The 20186-nt window shown below is 36.6% G+C and overlaps 1 protein-coding gene across 1 annotated transcript in view; it reads left to right on the forward strand.

Moving 5' to 3' along the window:
- NDUFAF2 (NADH:ubiquinone oxidoreductase complex assembly factor 2) overlaps positions 1 to 20186 on the forward strand; it is a 72754-nt gene that overhangs the window by 45584 nt on the left and 6984 nt on the right. The window contains exons 2-3 of the mRNA XM_068423668.1: positions 4412 to 4501; positions 12668 to 12708. Of these exons, the coding sequence (XP_068279769.1) occupies positions 4412 to 4501; positions 12668 to 12708 (131 nt within the window). The remainder of the gene's footprint in view (positions 1 to 4411; positions 4502 to 12667; positions 12709 to 20186) is intronic.

Genomic DNA, 20186 nt, shown 5'->3' on the forward strand with positions numbered 1-20186 from the left:
TATTGTATTAATATAATGAACTATTGAAAGTTATTATTTGTCACTCGGCAAAAATTAATTAACTTCATAGAAATCTAAATTTTGAGAAAATAAAACCAGAATTCTTTGAGAGAAAAATATTATCTTAAAATGTTGATGTCTTTCCTAAGGTGAAGTTTATTATTGCAGAAATACTGGAATACTGACCACAAGGTAACATGAAGACAGTCACCAATGAACAGGGTCCCTCAGCCAAAAATCTATGCAAAGGAGGGATCTAGGCTTGCATAAATTAATGTGCACCTCTAAAAGGGTTGTTTTCCCTTTTCATCACAACAAACTTTTTTTTCCTTCTTCTCCCATACAGATGAAAACTTGATATCTTGCTCTGAATGTGATGGGCCACTCCTGCAGCCTATAGAGAAATAATCTGCTTTTTGTTGCCTCTAGAGAAATAGTTCTTTCTCTGCTTTGTTCAGTTGCTTTGCTAACTTAAGTACAGCTTCTTATTTAGGAAAACTACAGTTTGTTGAGGTGTTACCAGACAAGAGGAAAGAAACGGGGAATATATTCTGTTGAGGTTGTAAGATACTGCTGAAAAAATTGTTAGAAACCTTGTTTCCAGTAGGTAAAGTTTGTGTTGTGTTAGTGATGATGAAATAACGTACTGGTAGTAAATGAAATACAATATCGTCTCTTCAAAGTACATAGCGCTTCAGTAACCAGCTATGCTTTAAAAATGCTTGTTTCATCATAAACTGTACAACAATGCTGTGCAACTGAAATTTAGTCACTTTGTCTTAAATTAACAAAGGCTGCATGTTCAGTATGTTCATTTTTAAAAAATTTCTTTTCTCAAGTAATTAATAAAGTGTTTTTTCCATGGACTCTTACGATGCAGACAGTGCAAATCAGCAAGCCAAAAGAATCCTGGTCCTGAGTTCTCATGAGCATCTGAGATTCATTCAGTTTGAATGGGATTTGTGAATTGTTGGTTTAACACGGTAGCTCCATTCATGCACGTGTGTGAGAGGGTGATCCTGTTTCTGTCTGCTGACTGCAAAACATACTGATATTTTATAGCCAGCAGGGGCTCTTGCTCAGTTCAGGTACCAAAAACATCCAGTTCCATGTTGATGGTCCTGTGTCTGGTCTCACTGATCATGTGTGCTGTAGTTTGTTCTAGCTGTACACATTAGACAAACTTGTTTGGAGATTAACAGAAATATTTTTCAAATAACAATTTTGTAAATCATGAAAATCAATCTAGGGCTGCTGGAGATCTTTAAAATAGTATATGTATATTGTTTTAAGAAGTTGATACAGGAAGAATAATAATTTGGTTACAGAACAACACAAGTTTGGGATTACTCATTATTTAACTTTATTTTGATCTGGAAGGTTCTTCAATTGGTTTTTCTTAATGCAAATGTGGATATATCAGATTTAGTGATGGCAGTGGAAACAATGAGGATGTTTTGTCCTTAGAAGAGTGACTCTTCCTTAGAAGAAATGGAAAAACTAAAATATTCATTTTATAGCATCTGTGTCTATCTACAGTTAACCATGTTTTTGTTGTGGAAATATAGCTTAGCATCTAGGTCTCATTGTCTACAGATAGGGCTGTAGAAAATTAGAAAATAATTCATTAAGTCATTTCTACCCCTTCACATTTCACGTACTGTTTCCCTTGCTGGTGTTGGCTACCCCTTTCTCCTGCCAGCAGGCTGCCTAACTTCTGTTAAACACTTTTGTTTTCAGGTTTTTATACAAATTCACTTCAGTCATCACACATTGACTTTCAGATAGACTGGGACAGAAAGACTTAGAGAAAATATGTACAGTAAGAAAGTATATAAATCTAAAATATGTAAATACTCTATCACTTGCTGCAAGATCTGTCAATTACTTAGACTTCTTGGACATTTTGCCTGCTTGTAACTCCAGCAAAGCTACAAATCTTGTCTACTTCAGTGTTTTGTGTAAATGATATTATATCTGAGTATTCCATGTGAGTATTCTGTACATCTGTTAAATTCTTTCTGAAGTAATCTGCTTTTTGTTTTATGAGTTATTGGTTGTTATTCTTTGGATATGTTGTGTTTTATATAATCCCAACTGGAAGTATTAATGGTTTTCTATGTTTCTAAGATCTAATGGTCACATGAAAAAGAGGTTAATTTTAAAGTAAAAACTGTAAATAGCAGTTCTTAGATTGCTATTTGTAATTGCTTCATATGTGTACACTTTCAAGTGAAGTTTCTTGAGTTGCAGTAGCAAAGACCACACAATTTATTTGAAAACGTGGAAATGAATCAATATAAACCAAAATAGTCAATATCTTTAGTATGAAGAAGCCACTTCTCTGAAGTGTAAAAGGTTTTAATTACATCCAGACAGGCCTCAGAGTGATCTTCAATAGAAAAGTCTGTGTAAATTATTTGTTGGTAGTCTGCCAAAAGAAACCTAGGGGACAAGGCAAATCAGACAGTTGAAGTTAGTGTCATGTGTGCATCACAAATGCAGAGAGGCTTAAAAGCCACCAGTACTACTGTATGATTATTCTTCAAAATAATATATTTGGGAAATAATTTTCTGAGTTTGGTTCTACAATGTGATTTGTCTGTGGGATCTGGAGAAAGAATTTTTTTTACATATGTCTTATGAAAGCTTGCAGAAGAACAAAAAGTGGTGTATTTTGTTAAAAGTAGATTAGTTAAAAATGTTCTATTTGGGAATACATAAAGATGTAACATCAATCACAAGTCGTGGTACCAGGTAGAAAAATACACTTCTTCGTTACTTCTGCCTATGTCAGTTTACTCGGACTGTTCTGCCTGTGCAGGAGTCAAATTATGGACAGTTTTTTAAAAGGTGATGTGCTAACAGTAAAATCTAATGACTTTCCAACAACGGAGAAGAGTGTTAATTCTGAGACTTGTGTAGGATCAGACCTGATTAGAGAGGTCTTCAGCTTTTTGGAAATCTTCTGCATGGGAAGAAAGTAATTCTGTATTTTTGTTTTGCTTTGTAGATAGAGTTTGAGAAATGGAATTATCCATGGTATTGTTGAAAGGAAATAAATTTAAAGCAAGTGTATGAAGTGTAATATCTTCAGCAGATAAGAATTGTGTACTTATAAAACAAATAACTATAAATCACATATCTTTCAACACTGATTAAAAATATCTAATCTTGGAAATGAAAGTATGCTACACTATTTTCTTTGCCTGATGGTATATCTGAGACAGTAAAAATGTTGCATTGCTTAAAAATAAAAAGAAATATTATAAAACTAAAGACGGCACTTAAAAAAGGAATTGCAGTTTCTATACAAGTTCTTATTTTACTGTATTAAATACTTAATAATGAACAATAGTATGCAGTTTAGCTATTAACCAGAGATGGGTGAATTGTAAATCCTGGCTGCTATCAGTTTTAAAATAACTTCATTTGAAATACTTGTTGAAAGCATACTGAAGGAATGAATGAACTGTGTTAGTCACATCGTTATGAAGGAAGATATTTTATGCAGGTATTTCTTTGTGTTTCCTCAAAATGTCAAATTTCTCCTTATCAGCCTCCCAGGAATGGAAAAAGCTGGGGGAAAAATCCTGAAGAGTGGTATTAGTTTTTTTCCCTGTGAGGGATGGGGAACTTGCACATCTTTCCAATATCTGCTAATTTAAAAAGCAAAGTAAAATACTGTTTCTCTTTACAGTAGCATGATAGTCAGTCTGCTGTGTGCTACATCACCGGTTCAACCTTAATTCTTCCTCTTTGGCAGCAGTAGAATCTGTGGGTGGGATGTAGATCCAGGTTCTCCACACTGGCTCCACTTTCAATATACTGAGTGTACGCTATCAGAGAGTTACCTGCTAGTTTTTGTTTTTTTAACATAGATAATATCTAGTTTGCAAGCATATGTGAAAAGGCTTATATACACAGAGCAGTTGCCAGTGACTGGAGATGGTGTGGCCTGACCGCTTTGCAAACCTAACTGGTGAACTTTCAGTGCTGGTTTTTGACTCGAGAACAGCGTGAGGTTTCTGATCCCTCACTAGTAATGGTGTGGAAGATACCCACGTGAAGGAAAAAAGTTGATAGAAAACTGATCTACAGTTCTTCAGAGAAGCATTCTCACAGGGAGGGTTACCCTAAGGAAGATAACTTCGGTTGTAATATATTTGTCATTAATAATCCAAGTCAACTGTAGAGCATGCAAGCTTTTGTTAAAATTACTGAAACACGTAGTATTTCAAATTGACATCTAGATGGTAGTAATTTTCTCAGTACTTAATCCTTCATTTTTATCCTGTAGACATCATTACACTTTTGTAAGTACAGTTCTTTCAAAACAATAACATAATCAGCAATTTAAATATTATACAGATATATAACTGTCTTTTTTCTTTTTTTTTTTTTGCTATAGGGCAGATTATACCAGAAAGAAGATTTGTAGAAGCAATAAATCGTCAAGCATATCAGTATGAAATGGGTGACTTTCCAACAGAATGGGAAGGTAAATCCTGAATATTTTGGTTTTATTTCAAGATAATTTTGGCATTGAATATAGATTCAATATTTTTAATGGAAAGCCTGACTATGTGAATAGGTTGTGTGTTATGTTTCCCTTTGAGTAGTGCAGGCTTTTGTTTAACTGCATAGATATTATGAATTCTTAAAGTAACCCCTTTACAAATAGGATAAATTATGTTTAGGAAATTAGTACTTAATAAAAATGTAAACAAAGCCTGTATGATCATGACTTTCTCCTATTAAATGTGAAAATATTTGTGCCTGAGGGGGATCTGATAGAATAACCAAAACTAAATGTGTTAAATTTCCTAATTATGCCTTCACTACAGTGTTCATTTGTAGGTCAGTTGAGTTATTGGTGGCACAGTGATGGAGCTTTATTTTTTTATGGTGGTATTTGGTTTCCTGTACTCTTCCTTGCACAATCTTGTAGAGAGTTGGAGAACCTGTTAATAATTAACCACTTTTTCCCCACTGTTACTGATGAAAATTTTATCTGAAAATTTGGGGCATAAAAAGAAATTCAGGGAGGTTAGAGAAGTTCCTTAGGATTAGCTGAGCAGCCCTTGGAGAAAGAGAGAAGGCAGAGCGGGAGTGTATGTTCGTCCTTGAGGCTGTAGGAGCTCGAGCCAAGTATGGGGTTAAATGTGGCTTAAAATCCAGGACTCTCTAGCATAAGTAAGGAACCCCTGAGATAGTAGATAGACTCTACCCATCAGTCAGCATGCTTTTTTTTCGGAGAATAATATCTAGGCATCTCCCAGAAGTTGGTAGGTTTAAAGCAAACAAACTTAGATTTTAAGCGGTATGTAGTTAAACTGTAGAATTCCTTCTCAGAAGGAATATTCTGCTTGCTAGAAGTTTGCATGAGTTCAAAAAGTGATTTTTCTTCCACAAATTCTTTTAATCATTCTCGTACACAGGCATTTCTGTGGTTTAATTTGTCAGCTGCAAATTAATGGAGGCTACAGTGTGTTTTGAGGAAATATTACAATATACTTGTTTTACTTCATTCTCTTTCCTTTGCACTCACTGTTGGCCCTTGAGGGAGATGTTACTGAGCTAGGAGAAAACTCTGGTCCCATTATAGCCCTTCAAGGAGTCAGTAGAGAAATATCAAATGTTCCCATATTGCATTTTATCATTGTCATTACACCAATTCTTACGATGGCGTGAGAGGGTACAGCTGTTTGGAAGGATGCTTTTGGCAAGCACCAGTACAGGGACCTTAAAGTCTAGGTAGGGTCAAGTACTCTGCAGTATAGACTTGCCTAAAAAGATGCAGCTGACAGAGCTAAGATCCACTTTTTCAAGTCAAGGCATCTTATTCAGGCTTGCTTTAAAGAATAAAAGACAATTGGCCGGTCCCATTTTTATGTCCTGTGTTTACACTTTTAACGCTTAACTTCCTCATCTTTGTATCTATGTTTTTTTCTTTGTGATTTTGTTGGCACCAAACAGGAAGAATTCAAAGAGAAAAGGAAAATTTACAGTATGCAGATAGATAACAGTCTTTTCCTCTTAAGCACTGAATTTCACTAGAAACAGAAAGAAAAAGTTACATGCATCTTTTTTCCCCTGTGCATTCCTTAAGCAGAATGGGTATGTAGTGCATATTTCTGACAGATAAAGTACAGGAATTCCACAAAAAAGGCTTTTTGTGGAATTTTTTGTCCAATGCCAATTTAAACATTACAAACAGTTTTGTGGAAAAAAACATAGTTTTAAAAAGCCAAAACTGGTACTTCTGGTGTGGGGTATAGAGGCTATTCAGACAACTACAGTGCCTTTGCTATATATTGGGATGTGAAGTAGGGATGTGGGATGCTCTGAAGTTAGTTCATCACTGCGTCTTTTCTGCCTCCTGTAAAATGAAAAATTTTCAATGAGTAAGAAATGGGAAAGAATGGAAAGAATAGAGAGTTCAAATAATACTATAGAAGCCAGTTATCTGAGTGGGAACAGTTTAACACAAGGTTTGTAGACACGCTTAGCAGAAAGACTCATTACAATTCTGTCCCTATTTTTGACTCCTTAAGATTGGTCTAGAAGTTTACCAGGCTCACAAGACCTGTGCTGGACTTCTGCTCTGTATGTTCTGCCCAGGCTCTTGAAAATTTCCCAGCGTATTCTTTCTGTGGGTGTTCACTTTATAATTCATGCTGTTGTGGATGCTGATCATTACAGCAAATAGTCTGAGACTTTGCAGGAGGATTTCTAAAATGCTTGCTGTTTTCTCTGAACAGTAAAAGATGCATATAAGGTTAGAAGGCTGTGTAATATTTCTTTTTTCTGTTTTCTCTTTACTCTTGGAAATTTTTTGGATTTTTATTGTTCTAAATACTCTCGGCTGGGCCCATGCTTACATCTCCAGGGGCCTTCTCTCCAAATCCTGTGTATGCACTTTGACGTCAATCTCTGGCCTTTCCGCTCCGGTTTTGCCTGGTTCAGCAATAACAGTCTCCTTGCCTAGCCTTCTGAGGCTTTTCACTTTAAGGACTGTGCTAAAGTTTCTGTTGCCTTATTTTCTCTTCTTTTTCTTGGGATCTGTAGAGAGTTGCTTTCACCTGTGCTGTCTTTGTTCTGCCAGGACTCAGCTTTTTCACTTGTGGATAATCCTTAATGGCCACCTGATCAAAAAGCAGTCATCCCAGCACCCTTTCCCTCTCCTTGTTTCCCTACATCACACTGTGTGACTAGAAAAGAAACCTCTTGTGACCGAAATGGATAAAAGTACTGTCCCTGGAAATACTTAAGGGCATGAGTTGTCTGAGGAGAACTTGCACAAAACCAGGGACAAGGGATTGTTTAAGGAGTGGGAGCAGGCAGTAGTGGAATTTGAAGAGGGTCTGAGTGAGATCTCATTGTGTATCTGAGATATTCAGCCTGGACAGCTGGTAAACTAAGGGGCTGATTTTGGCGCTGTGTTTATCAAGTTATAAACATGTAATAAAGTAACTGAGACCAAGTAGAAAGCTATAAAGCAAGTAGATAAATGAATCATCCAGATTACAGACTCAATCTGTGCAAGCTGTTTCTCAGAGTCCGCGGAGAGGATGTTTGTGTGTTAGTCCTGAGAGTTTGCTGAATACAGAGCTGAGGGCTTACTCCTGAAGGGTTTGCCTGGAATTTTTCTTCTGAAGATTTTAGTTTTAAGTGCTCCACAGGATTAAATTTCCTAAGTTCTCAGACTGGTTAATTTGACAAAAGTCCTGAATGTCCATTAAGGCTTTTGTAAAACTGAAACATGCTCAATATTAAAAGAACAGAATCATAATCTCTTGTGTTCTCCTTGGTGTTAGCTGTTTGTACACAGAAAATTAAGTCGATTTTCATTTTAAAAATCCACAAGTGTGTTTCCTTTTGTACTGTAGTTTTGAATTTAGAACATAATCCGTATGCACAATACAAGTATTGCCTGGTTTTGTTTAGGTGAAGCTTCTTGTATTTTACTACAAAGTAGGAGTGCATACTTTTCTTTTCCCTAGGCAATATGGATGCACGCAACAGATAACCTTTCTGTAGTGTTGGTTCTGAACGTTCACCTACTGTAGAATGTGTAATTTACCTCCTCAGGACATGTCAATAGTGCTCCTGAGAGGACATCAGTAATTTTACATACCTACAGAGATTCATGAGATTGCATGCTTCATGCAGCATTTTATTGCCCATCTGCTACTAGGGGTTTTTTTTTTTTCTTTCCTGGTAACATTTAGTGATTAATGAGAGTCTTAATTTGCATGCTCACTTTTACACTCATTACAGTGCATTATGTGCCAGTAGGAGTTTTAAAGTTCAATGAAAATCTCATGCACACTAATGAGAATGTAAATGAGTGCTGATGAAAGAATGCGAGGGTCTCAAGGTAGGAAATGTCCAGCTATCTTGCAAAATTCCTGTTAGACAAAAGTAGCATTACAATGAATACAGGATGCAGGAAGTATACCTAATTTAAGGACCCAGGTAAAATTAGAAGCAGCAGCATAATTAGTTTGGAATGGAGACAGTGATTCATTTTGCCAAAGCTTGCGGAGGCAGGTTGCACTCAGTACAGACATGTTACATTCTCTGCTCTACCATGTTTAAAACATCTTGGCTGATGATGGTAAGAGCATTTTGTTTTGTTAGTGTAGGGAACGGGAGTGTTCATGTGTATAACAGTCACTGGACACTTTTTATGCACGTGTGTATATGGTGTTCAAATGATACGTAATAAAGCACCTACCTGCCTCATTCCCATCAACAAATATTTAACTGTGGTATAAATCTGTTCAGTAATTTAAACCTGCATTGACGAAAAGTGTAATGGAGAGCACAAAGAAAGGTAGGAGAGCTTTTTCATTGCTAAATTGTGTACACTGACTATATTTTCCAAAGATACTACAAAATGTCTTAATTTCAAGATATAATTTACTTGGATTTTGTTAAAATTAGTGCTAACTCAGTAGTAAATCACTGGTTATATTTTTGTACGTATTCATTCTTCCTTTAATTGTTACCATGAATTTTTCTTATGCCTGAGTTATGAGGTATTGGTGGTTTTTTGAACCTTGTGTTGGATGCTCAAAATATTGTTGATATCTTAGAAAAAATGGAAAGGCTTTTTAAATTTTCTGTCTGAAAGAGAACTACCTGAAAACTGGTGGGGATTAAATATATTGGAGTCCTCCCATTTTTCTCCCCAAAGACTGAGAAGTGGTCAGGTGAATTATTAGAAAAAAAATGTATTGCTTTTGAAAGACTAATAAAACTATTAGATGCTAAAGTACAATATACTAAAATATATGCAATTCAGATGATGTTTTATTTGCTTTTAATCTTGCAATGTATCTTGAGCTGTGCTTTACATAGAATATTTCAGAAATGGATTTACACAGAGGGAATGTTATATATTAAAGCTAACTAACTTCATCTTATGGCTATAAAGAGATTTTAGTGAATTTGTTACTGTATTCTCCCTCAGCTACATAGCAGTGAAGGAATCTTTCATTAAATGATTTTCTAATGCAGCTCATTAGACATGTTAAAATGAGTTTACCTGTAGTTATTTGGAAAATCATGTCCAATCTTTGTGTCACCAAGTTTTATTTAGGGTTAAACTGGAAAAGATTTGTAGTCTTGACATTTATTAGAAAGAAGGAAGGTTGATAGCTCCTATAAAACCAAGTGTTCAAATGCTTGTAGCTGGAAGGAAAAACAGCACAATGTTATAACCGTGTGCATTATTTGTGTATTTAAACAGATACAGCCTGATAATGGAATGTTTGATATGAGAAATCTTCCTAAATTTAGGAAATTTTTTGCTTTTGAGTGTTGGTACTAATTGAGATCTATTAATGAATGAAAATGTGTTGCGTAACACTCCTTGCTTTACAGCTTCTGTTCACAGGACACCTGTCATTGTTTTACCCTTCACTGTTCTGTCTGTAGCTTGTTAAACTGAGGCAGATAATTAAATGATAAAATCTTGTAACAGAAGAATTCCATTCATGTGAAAATCATTAATCAAATAACTGCCTAAAAGTCCCATCTAGTATTGAAAGAAAATCTATTGTAATGGTTATATTTCAGCAGTAGTTTCTAACTGCACCTTAATTTTTGTAGGATTTCAAATTTTAAGAATTTTTCTTCAAGAATCACTAATTGTAATCCATTGAAGTTAAAATGCAGCTGTTTTTTTAAGAAAATACTGGCAATTTCAAAAAAATGAAGCAATTTTTAGGTGCTGAGAGCTGTGGAATTGAAACCAATGGTACTGTACTTACATGTGACAAAAGCAAGGCATGGCAAGGCAGAAGATGATACTTTATTGAAAGTAATCCCTTAAATTTTGAAAGTTTAAAACTTAATTTTTTACAGAACATTTTAAACTACTAATTTTCATTTTTTCTCCAGCTGTATCTTTTATTGGTTAATGTCTGGTATACATGCTTCACTATACCTGATACCTCTACGACTTCCTTGCTTTTCTGGATGATGTTGGAACTGTTTTTACATATGGACAAAGATGACTTCTGTCAGGTGGAAAGGCTTGTGTGCTATGGTTTTCTCTAATAGCATCGTTGGTCCTTTTACAAAGAGTGTCTGCAAGGCAACCAGATGAGAAGTGCCAGTCTCAGTCATGCCAGTTTAGTCTCTGATCTTGCCATATTTTGCATTTGGAAACGCTCATAAAATTTCAGTGTTTGAAAGTGCTGCAGGTACATGCAAAATGTTTTCTAGTTATACAGATTTAATAGTAAGTCATTTAGGTGTATTTTGGATTATCTTAATGGGCTGTTTTTCTTTCCACTAGCATAAAACTTTTGCAGAAAGGATGATGTTGACTGTTCAGAGCTCAGTCCCTTCTCCACAATGGCAAATTAGGGTCTAACCTTTGTTAGGACCAAAAGACCTCTGAGAAGAACTTGGCAGGGACTGCTTTTAAGAAAAGGTGTTTGAGAGTTGTATTTAAAAGAATATATATTCAGAAAGTGTCATCTGATAGAGAAGAACTGAAAGTAATACCTTGTATCATATCGTTACAGGTATTCTACCATTAACCTTGAGCTAAAGCTGCTGGCCTTGCCATCATGGCTAAATTCCAAGCTATGTAATGCCATTTTGCCTCCCTTAATTCCATTCTTACGTTAAATGGAAGCTATTCCTCCTAAAACCAGTTTCATAATGTGGCTGAAGCAGAGTGGTGTTAGTGTTTCACCCTACGCATAATTGCGTTTTCAGTAGTGAGGTGACATTATGACTTTTAGTCATAGCTTTTAGTGTTTTGGATTTGCTGTCTGACTCATTCTCTAGTTCCCCTCAAAATACAGCACAGATGGTATTAGAAGATTAAAATTTGGAATAGTTCCTTCTTAAAGCATTTCTGAAACTTTATAGACAGCTTTAGGTCAGACCAGGAATCTGACTGGGTGATAATGAAAATATCATTTTTGCTCTAATTTTCAAGCACAGTAACAAAAGTCTTAATTATCCAAACATACAAAAGAACATTTTGCTATGTCTTGGCACTTGGAACTGGCTTTCCTTATGTTTGTCCTTCTGTTCATTACTGGCCACTTGCATTCTGCTACTCATTCATTTGAAAAAATAGGAGCAGAAAAAACAAACATCTGCAAAATATACAACCTGGTACCTAGCAATTGTGTGGATTGAAAAGGCATGAAAAAATGCTATGGTAGCGATACTTTTTAAAGAGTGATGGATATTACCTTGTCCGCAGCCCGGTAATTTGTTTGTCGAAATAATGCCTGTAATAGTTGGAGCTATCTCTAATAATACATTGACTGAATGAAGCAAGACCTGACGGAGTGCTGCTTCTCCATCTGCAATGGGGTCCCTTTGGATTGCTACCTCCAGTCAGTCCCACGCTAACCGTCTGTGTTTGCAATGGGAGTGGGCATAAGTCTATTGATTTTTGTTCATCATGGAAGACATGAGCCACAGGACAATTGTTGCCACTGCTTTCATTCCACTGCTCTCTTTTCCAGCATGAATTGACTGAGATGGGGGGAGCCTTCCCTGGGTTTCAGTACCTCCCCCTCGATGCAGTGGGTAATCCCACACAGCCGTAGGGCGTGGTGCAGTCAGGGCTCTGCAGCCCCTCAGTCAGGTTTGGGGCTGTATCTTGCTTCCCTGTCAAGGAATTCTTGTTGGCAGTAACATAAATAGTTTTTTGGCTTTAACAATGCCTGAGGCATATGCAGGAATCTTTTTTCCTGCAAAGTGGTCTAAGGCTTTTCATACTTTTCAGCAGTTGTCTTGTCATTTTCTCAGGGTGAAGCTGAGCTCTGTATAGCAAGATCAACAACAGGCCTGGGCCGTGAGCCCTGCTGTTGGAGCCCTGCTTTGGCAGACAGGGTGGTATGTAAACTCTGCCTAAGCTCTCCTCACAGAAGTGATTTTTTATTTTTGTTTTTTGCTTTCCCCCACTTTCCTTCTGTGAAGACTGAGAGTATTGACATGGGAAATGACATCTTGGCTCTTTGTATTTTGGGAAATGAAAAACCTGGCTTGCCAGGTTGTGGCAAATTCTGTTGTAATTTTTTATATAAACATTTGCTTTCTGTTACAAATTCATCATAATTTTGAGTTTTAATACTGTCTGTGATCTTTGAAGTAATCCATTTGATTTTTATTTCTTTTGCAGCATGGATAAGAAAAAAAAGAAATGATCCACCCACCATTGAGGTGAGAGAGATGAAGTGTCTTTAATTTTTCAATTGTTGTAATTAAACTACCATAATTAATTTATAGTGAACTCATCTATCTAATAGTTTGTCACTTTTGTGGGAGAATTTAGTATGTTGCTTGCTTAATTGATGAAATTATACACAGACTTAGATATCTAACACTTAGGAAAAAGAAAAACAAATGGAAATACAAACTCCAATGTTCTTTAATTGTTACTTTTATCTACGTAAATTCTTTAAGATGCTCATAGTCATTCCATAGTTTCTTTAATTAAACAAATTCTGAAATTACTGCTAGGAAGTTTTAAAATAGGACCTCTATGTATTAATGCAAGGGTTTTTTTCATGGTAGTTGACATGAAAATGCAGGTTTCAAATCCAGTTGCCAGTGGATTCATCAGTCCAGGAAAACATTGCACTAACATTTTACACTGCTGCTGAGATGGGCGAAGTTGCAGCCATGATTTTTTCCATAGGTGGTTTCTAATGGAATGAAGCAGAGACATATCCCACACTCTTTCATGCTGATGAGTTTGTAAAGAGTGGAACGAGTTTGACTGCTGATCTGTGTGTACAGACGCACACATATACGCTACTTGCTCTGGATTTGTATTACAAGTTGCTAAGCACCAGCTAGGAATGAGTGAGTAGATGAGGCATGGTTTACTACAGAAGATTCAAACTGACACCCGTAGAGACAGATACTCATCTTGCATCAGTAGGAGTAACTGTGCCAAATTCAGTGAAGCTATGTTTGGTCACTGAGATCTTCTGGAATATACTGGTTTGTGAAACATTGGCCTGCCTGCCTGTCTGTTAAGATGACCTGGGGAAACTTGTCAGTTTATGCTTACAAGCCATAACTCATTGAAATGAGCTCCCACACCACTTACAGCTTTTCAGCTAATTCTCTCTGCCTCTGTTTCGCCCTTGGCACTGAGGCTGTAGAGGTAGTGAGGGCTATAGTACACCCATGAATGGAAGAAGTTTAAGTGAAAATTATCCTCAGAGGTTTTTAGAACTTAAAGCAAAATAACACACTTTTATTTGCATTAACATTTGGGGAAGTGTTAAGTGTGATTTTTTGAAAAGGTTTTTTAACCTCCCCCCTCATCCTAGTTACTTGTGCAGAAGTGATACTACAGCAGTTTTTCTGTCTAAGGTTGGACTGATCTCCTTTTAAGTAGCTCTGGCTCGTACTAAGTGTATACATACAACTTTTATTGTTGAAATTACCACCTCATGTGATACTTGAAGATGGGGGGTGTTGCGTGTCTTTTGTCCTGTCATTTATGTGAGCCAGACTGCCATGATAAATGTGCTAAGATAAACCTGCTCCAGAGAATGCAGCCAGCCTTGGGTTTGGAATTGGTACAGTAGAGCTCTTTCTGGCACTGCAGGTGTTGGTTCTGTTTCAAAACAGGGAGTAAGGAGTCTCCACAGGTGAGAAAACTGTGCCTCAATAGTGTTATAAATATTTTACCTTCCAGAAAAAGCAATTTATGGAGAATGAAGGATTATTGGGAGTAATGGTGTATTCAGAGTAACGGGACTGCTTATACCTTCAGTTTCATGAGGTAATAGATCTGAAAAATAATTCAGCAGCTAGGTACTTTACCTGCAGGGCTGCGCGTTGACCTTATCAGAGCAGAAGTGATACACCAGGAATTTGAAAAATAGTTATCTTTTCTTTCAAGTAATCTCCAAATTGCTTTTTCCTCTATTAGAAAATATATGTTCAAATATATGTACGTTAAAAATTCCTGGTAATATTTTGAAAATAATGCTGCAGTCACATTTTAAATATGTGATTGTACAGCTTATTTTTTTTGTGTATTAGTGTAGGGTGATATGTATAATCTACTTTTCTCCTGATTTTAAGCTGTTACACCACAAACCACTATACCACAATATCATCATAAATATAATTACACTAGTGAAGTACATACAGAATACTGTTTGGTCCCTAATTGTAGGACTGATTTGCTTTAGTGTTTTAGCTACATAAACTTTACCGCCTGCTATTCTGTATTATATTCCCTTTTTGACAGTAGTGCTGATACGGTAAACTGCTGTTTGACAGATATGGAACAAGGGAATATTTGTGACCATATTTAATCTTGAAACCCTGTATTACAAATCTCGTTCTTTCACATATTTCTCATGAGACTAGACTATTTCTGAAAAAGAATGCAAAGCTCACAAATTTTCCATTTTTGCTTTACTGACATTTTACTGTCAACATCATATTGTAACACCACAAAACAGCATTACAGTTCCTGAAGCATATGTTTCTGGAGCTCTGCCTATATTCCTACCTTTGTGGTCTGTAATGTCACTTTTTTTTTTTGATATCTTTTTTTTTTCCCTTTCCTTTGTCCATCATCTTTTATTTTTCTTTCTAATATCAAATGATATTGTTAAACTTTATTAACATTTCTGTTCCCCTTCTCTGCTCTGTTTACCAACCATCCCCCTTTAGTATTTTATGTTTGTTTTTTTGTATTTGTCAAACTTGTCTTTTATTCAGCTCTCAGCTATGGATGGTAGAGGTTGCCAAACTGCTCAAAGTCTCAGGTCTCATGATGAGCTCTATGATCAAACTTTAATTGAAAATATTGCAGAGATATGGCTTCACGAATCATCTGGATCTGAATCATTGATAAAGATATTAAAGAGAACTGGTCCCAGTACTGAGCCCTGGGGAACACCACTTGTGACCAGCCACCAACTGGATTTAACTCCATTCACCACAACCCTTTCGGCCCAGCTATCCAGACAGTTTTTTATCTGGCGAAGCGTATGTCCGTGCAAGCCATGAGCAGCCAGTTTCTCCAGGACTCTTAGGAGGCAGGGGGAGAATCCTTCTCTTCAGGACTCCTTTTTTTGGGCTTACGTTGCTATTCCATTAACAAAGCGGAACTCCCCAAATTTAAAAGATGCTAAACAATGTAACACCTATAGGACTACTGTGGGTATGTCTCTACTTTTTATACACTTTCATGAATTTCAAGTGAAGTTCTGCTGATAACTTCTCAAGACTTCTCAGCACTTTGTTGATAGTCAGCTTTGCACTGCATTCACAAGCTTTGCTCCTTTCTACATCTCCTGTTTCCATTGTGAGTCACGTTCCCTTTAAAAAAACATGCTTTGTTTCAAATTTGAGATAGCGTTCTGTAAATATATTAAAAATACTAATGAAAGAATTTTTTTTTTCTGTTGGTGCAGCTCCTACTTGAGATAGTGGCTGGATGTATAAGGTACTTGTAAGCTTTGGTTACGGTGCCTGTTTCAACAGACTGTCTACCTCTCTATCTGTCTCTCATCTTTATAGGATCCGTACATATGTAACACGCAGCCAGGTTTTCCCCCACATAGGTAGTGGGAGTCATACCAAAATTCGTTTAGGTATCTTGTATCTAAGGCACATGGAGTCTTCAGCTTCTAAACCTGGAAGGAACTAAGAGGCATATTTTTAAGGATATAGCAAACCTTAAAAGTATCAGGCATATAGTGAATTTTTAAGCCTTTGTGTGCCTAACTTCTGTTTGATTTCTTTGGTATTTCTGATTTCAGAGGGCATCAGGTTTGTAGGGGCTTTTAAAGAATCCTACTGTCTGTAATACGAGGTACCTGAATGTATTTAGAAATCTATCCCTTATTTTTTCCCATAACAGACCTTGTAGCTACGCACTACTTCTGACAGTGTCCTGAGGTTCAGGAGTGTCTGAGTAATTTGGCATTGTTTCTGGCGTTGTCTATAGAGTGGAGGTAGAAATAAAGTTACAGACTGTCTTGGGGTGCCAGAAAATGCATGAACGAAAACCAGAGAAGGTTCTCATGGCAATGCCTAGAGAAACTGGTGTGGAGAGAAATGTGGTTTATCTCTGAACCTGTCAATGTGATATCCTGCGATTGCCAGGTGTGTACCTATAGTGATGCGTCCCTGTGAACACAGATCTTTGTACTAGAAGTCGCTTCACTGTTAAGCTAGATGCTGCTTTGTCTGTAGTGCACACAGGGCTGCATAGCTACAGGTATTCTTAGTTTAAATTGAAACCTCACTGTTGCTTTGTATGCATGTCTATGTGTGTTAATATTTCATGGGAAGTAAAGTAGAATTGCACGTTCCTTTAATTAGTGTCAAGAGCCTGAAAATAGTTTGAAGTAGAAAACCACAGTAAATGACTGCTTTTCTCATGCATTATGTACTTGTTACACAGTAATAAAACTCACCGGCTTCTGATTTGCGCAGTTGGGTAGAAGGTGAAATGTTAAAAAAAGAAACTTTTTGTGACAGCTCCTGTCTTCTTTCAAACTATTTCTAGCATTTCCGTAATTATCTGTTTTGACAACCTGCTTGTCAAGGGAGGAAAAATGTCCTTCAGTGATTTGTAATAAGCATAAGGTTTCAATAATTGTTTCTCCCTCCTCTCCATCCTGCATAATTACGTTGAAATTACTTTCTCTTTGGTTGCCGCAATGCATACCCACTTCTCCCATTTATTTGATCATAAGTATTATTTATTTGAGAGATGGTATGATCAAAACTAGCTTCAGTCATAGAGATTAGTTTACACGGAATTGACGTTCCTTTAACCAGAATGGGATATAGAAAAATTCTTTATTTGACACTGTTGGGATTGCATGTTACAGTTTTGCTTCTATCTTCTTTCAGATGCTTCAGTTGAGAAGTGTTAAAATGAGAACTCTGACATGGAGATTATACATTCTTGCATAGAGAATAGGGCTTAGCAAATGAGTATTTTACTCCTGAAGCCACAAAAAACTGCAGAATATGATTTACAGTTCTGGGAAAAGCTATTTAAAAAGCACAGGGATAAACAGCTCTCTGAGAAAAATATTTTCCACCATTGTTGTCCAGGATCACAACCAGGATTGAAAATTTGGGACATATTCAACTGACGTGACTTGCACTAAGTAGCATTTTGCATGGTAAATTGTGCATGATTCCAGAGAGGACTATTACTCAGTGTGAAAGGGCAGTAAAAATTTGACAATAAAAAGAGCTGTGCTACAAAGGTCTAAATAGAAGGAAGTGGTCAAAGAAGTCACTCAGTAAGAAAAAAATTGAGAGCTTGAAGAAGGCATCATCTTTTAGAGTTTTTCCCTCTTACTCACTTTAACTTTCTACTCAGGTTTGAAACATAGGTGCTTATCAGCCTCCACAGAAGAGTGTCGAGGCACCAGTTTGTCCCATTACTTCCAGTCTGCCTATGCTGCAGTTCCCAAGGCTGTAGGGGAGAGAGCTGCTGCTGCTCTGCTACTCCTCTTCGTGTGGGAGGGAGTGCATGGAGCATTGGCTCTGTCTCCTAATTCACTGTCAGCACAGCTGAATGGGGGTGGAGGGAGAAGTAACGTGTAGGCTGGTTACAGGGCTGGTAAAGGGCTGGTACAGATTACATCACATGTGGAGTAAGGGGAAAGCAAGGACCAAACTGGGACTGAGTCACAGCTACAGTTCCTTGTTTGCTCTGTGGGCATCAACGCTGTTCAGGGCAGAGTGCAATGGTGCCAGGCTAGTTTGTGATTTTTGCTGCTTCTACACACTTTCAATTGTGATCTTGAACGTATATGTAGTTCTGTACAAAAATCTTTGCAGTATTTAAAAAATAATTAAGGTACAAACCCCTACTGACTCCATGTGTTGCCGACATGCTTTGCATTCCACTGTCTGTGTCTTTTCACTTCCTTTTGCCTCTCATTATATGTTCTTGCCAAATACATGCGTCTACACTATGGTGCCCTAGAGATTATGTCAGCTCATGCCAGAGATTCTGTAGCTCAGAAGTAGCAATATAGTAATTTAGTAATAGTTAGCATTGCTTCTCTGTAAATTTGATTCAAACAAAAATTGCTGTGAGTTAGAGTTAGTATTTAACTGATTCAGCTTGGTAGTAAATGTGGTATTAGCACTGCATTTAAAACTAAATATTGGGTTGTTGTCAGAGCATATATTTGTACATCTATTTGTACATATATTTGTAATCAATACATTGGTTTAACACTTACACATTAATTGTGCAGTGCTTTAAACCTTAATTGCAATTTTTGATTTGTTACGGATTGATTCCAAAGAATTCGTGCACCGCTCATTTAGAGGATTAGGAACCCAAAATGCACAAATAGCCTTCATCTAGAGTGAACTGTAACAGACGATCCTAAGCAGTTACCTTTCCCTTACAGTAGAATGGGAGTCAGAGTTTCCCGTTTCAAAAACCTGTGGACCATTAGAGGTCCATTTCTGTATCTGCTTGTGTTTAAGGGGTTGTTGCAGGTTGCATGCAAAAGTAACAGTTCTAAAACAGCAGCTATGTTAGCTTAGTAATTTGTTTGGATAATTTATCTGATTTATGTTGAAAGGTCAAAAAAGCTGTTCTACAAAGCCTAGACAATGAGAGATGCCATAAATTGTGATGTATTCAAAAAGATCATTTGCATCAGTTTACTTTTGAATCCTGCAGGGTGCATCCTTCTAAAAAATCACATTAAGTACACAGAACACAGTCCATATTTTAAAATTGCAACTGATCAGAGATTTGCTTGAAAACTAAACCTGAATAAAGCAAATCTTACACTGATTTGACTAGCATTGATGTGTATTGACCAAAGATATTTAGCACGTATGTTCTTCACAAAATTAGCAGTCAGTTGGCTCAGTGTTTGATTTAAATAAGTATTTTAGCAAAGCCAGATACGCCTTCTGCGTATGATTCAAACTGCTCCTCTGTTTTTGCCATGCATGGACACGGCCCTTCATTTACCACATTATTTCTTATTCCCAGCCTGGCACTGCTGAGCTCATGCTCAGTTGCTGAGTTAACGAGACCTGCCCTGGATTAGAACATTCAGTGCTTCCCAGTGATAAGGTTCTCTCTCTACCTCCTACTCTTGAAATATGATGTAATATCTGATTATTTCATCTTGCCTCTTTAACTTGACAAACTGGAAAATGGAGTTTAGTTAACCAGTTTGGTGATATTATAAAAACGGGTAAATTGGCTTAACTTCTAGCACTTTGCTGGACTTTTTGTTAATTTGTCAGTGAAGAAAAAATTCTGACATGTGAAATTGTCTTATAACAATAAACTTCGTTAATATTGTTCCAAACCAGATTTTTTTTCCTTTCCATTTGTAATTTTTAAAATTTTTGCTAACTTGTGTATATGAATTTTTAACAGGCAGAGTTCAAAGTTCAAGTTCATTCATGATTAAACATAAAATATTCAAACTAGACACCAAAATGCAAGTGGTTCTATAAATATGTAGTGTCTGTACAGTTCAAAAAAAAAAAAACATTAATCTGTCCAGATGTTTCTCAGTTCTGGTATCAAATAATAGTTAGCTAATACTACTCAAATTAAGAGAAATCATGAGTATTTCAACAGATGTAATTAAGATAACTTAGGAAGTTGAAATAGTTTATAAGACAACATAAAGACGCTATTTATTTTT

Source organism: Nyctibius grandis, chromosome Z, assembly GCF_013368605.1.
Source record: "Nyctibius grandis isolate bNycGra1 chromosome Z, bNycGra1.pri, whole genome shotgun sequence".
NCBI classification, from domain to species: Eukaryota; Metazoa; Chordata; class Aves; order Nyctibiiformes; family Nyctibiidae; genus Nyctibius; species Nyctibius grandis.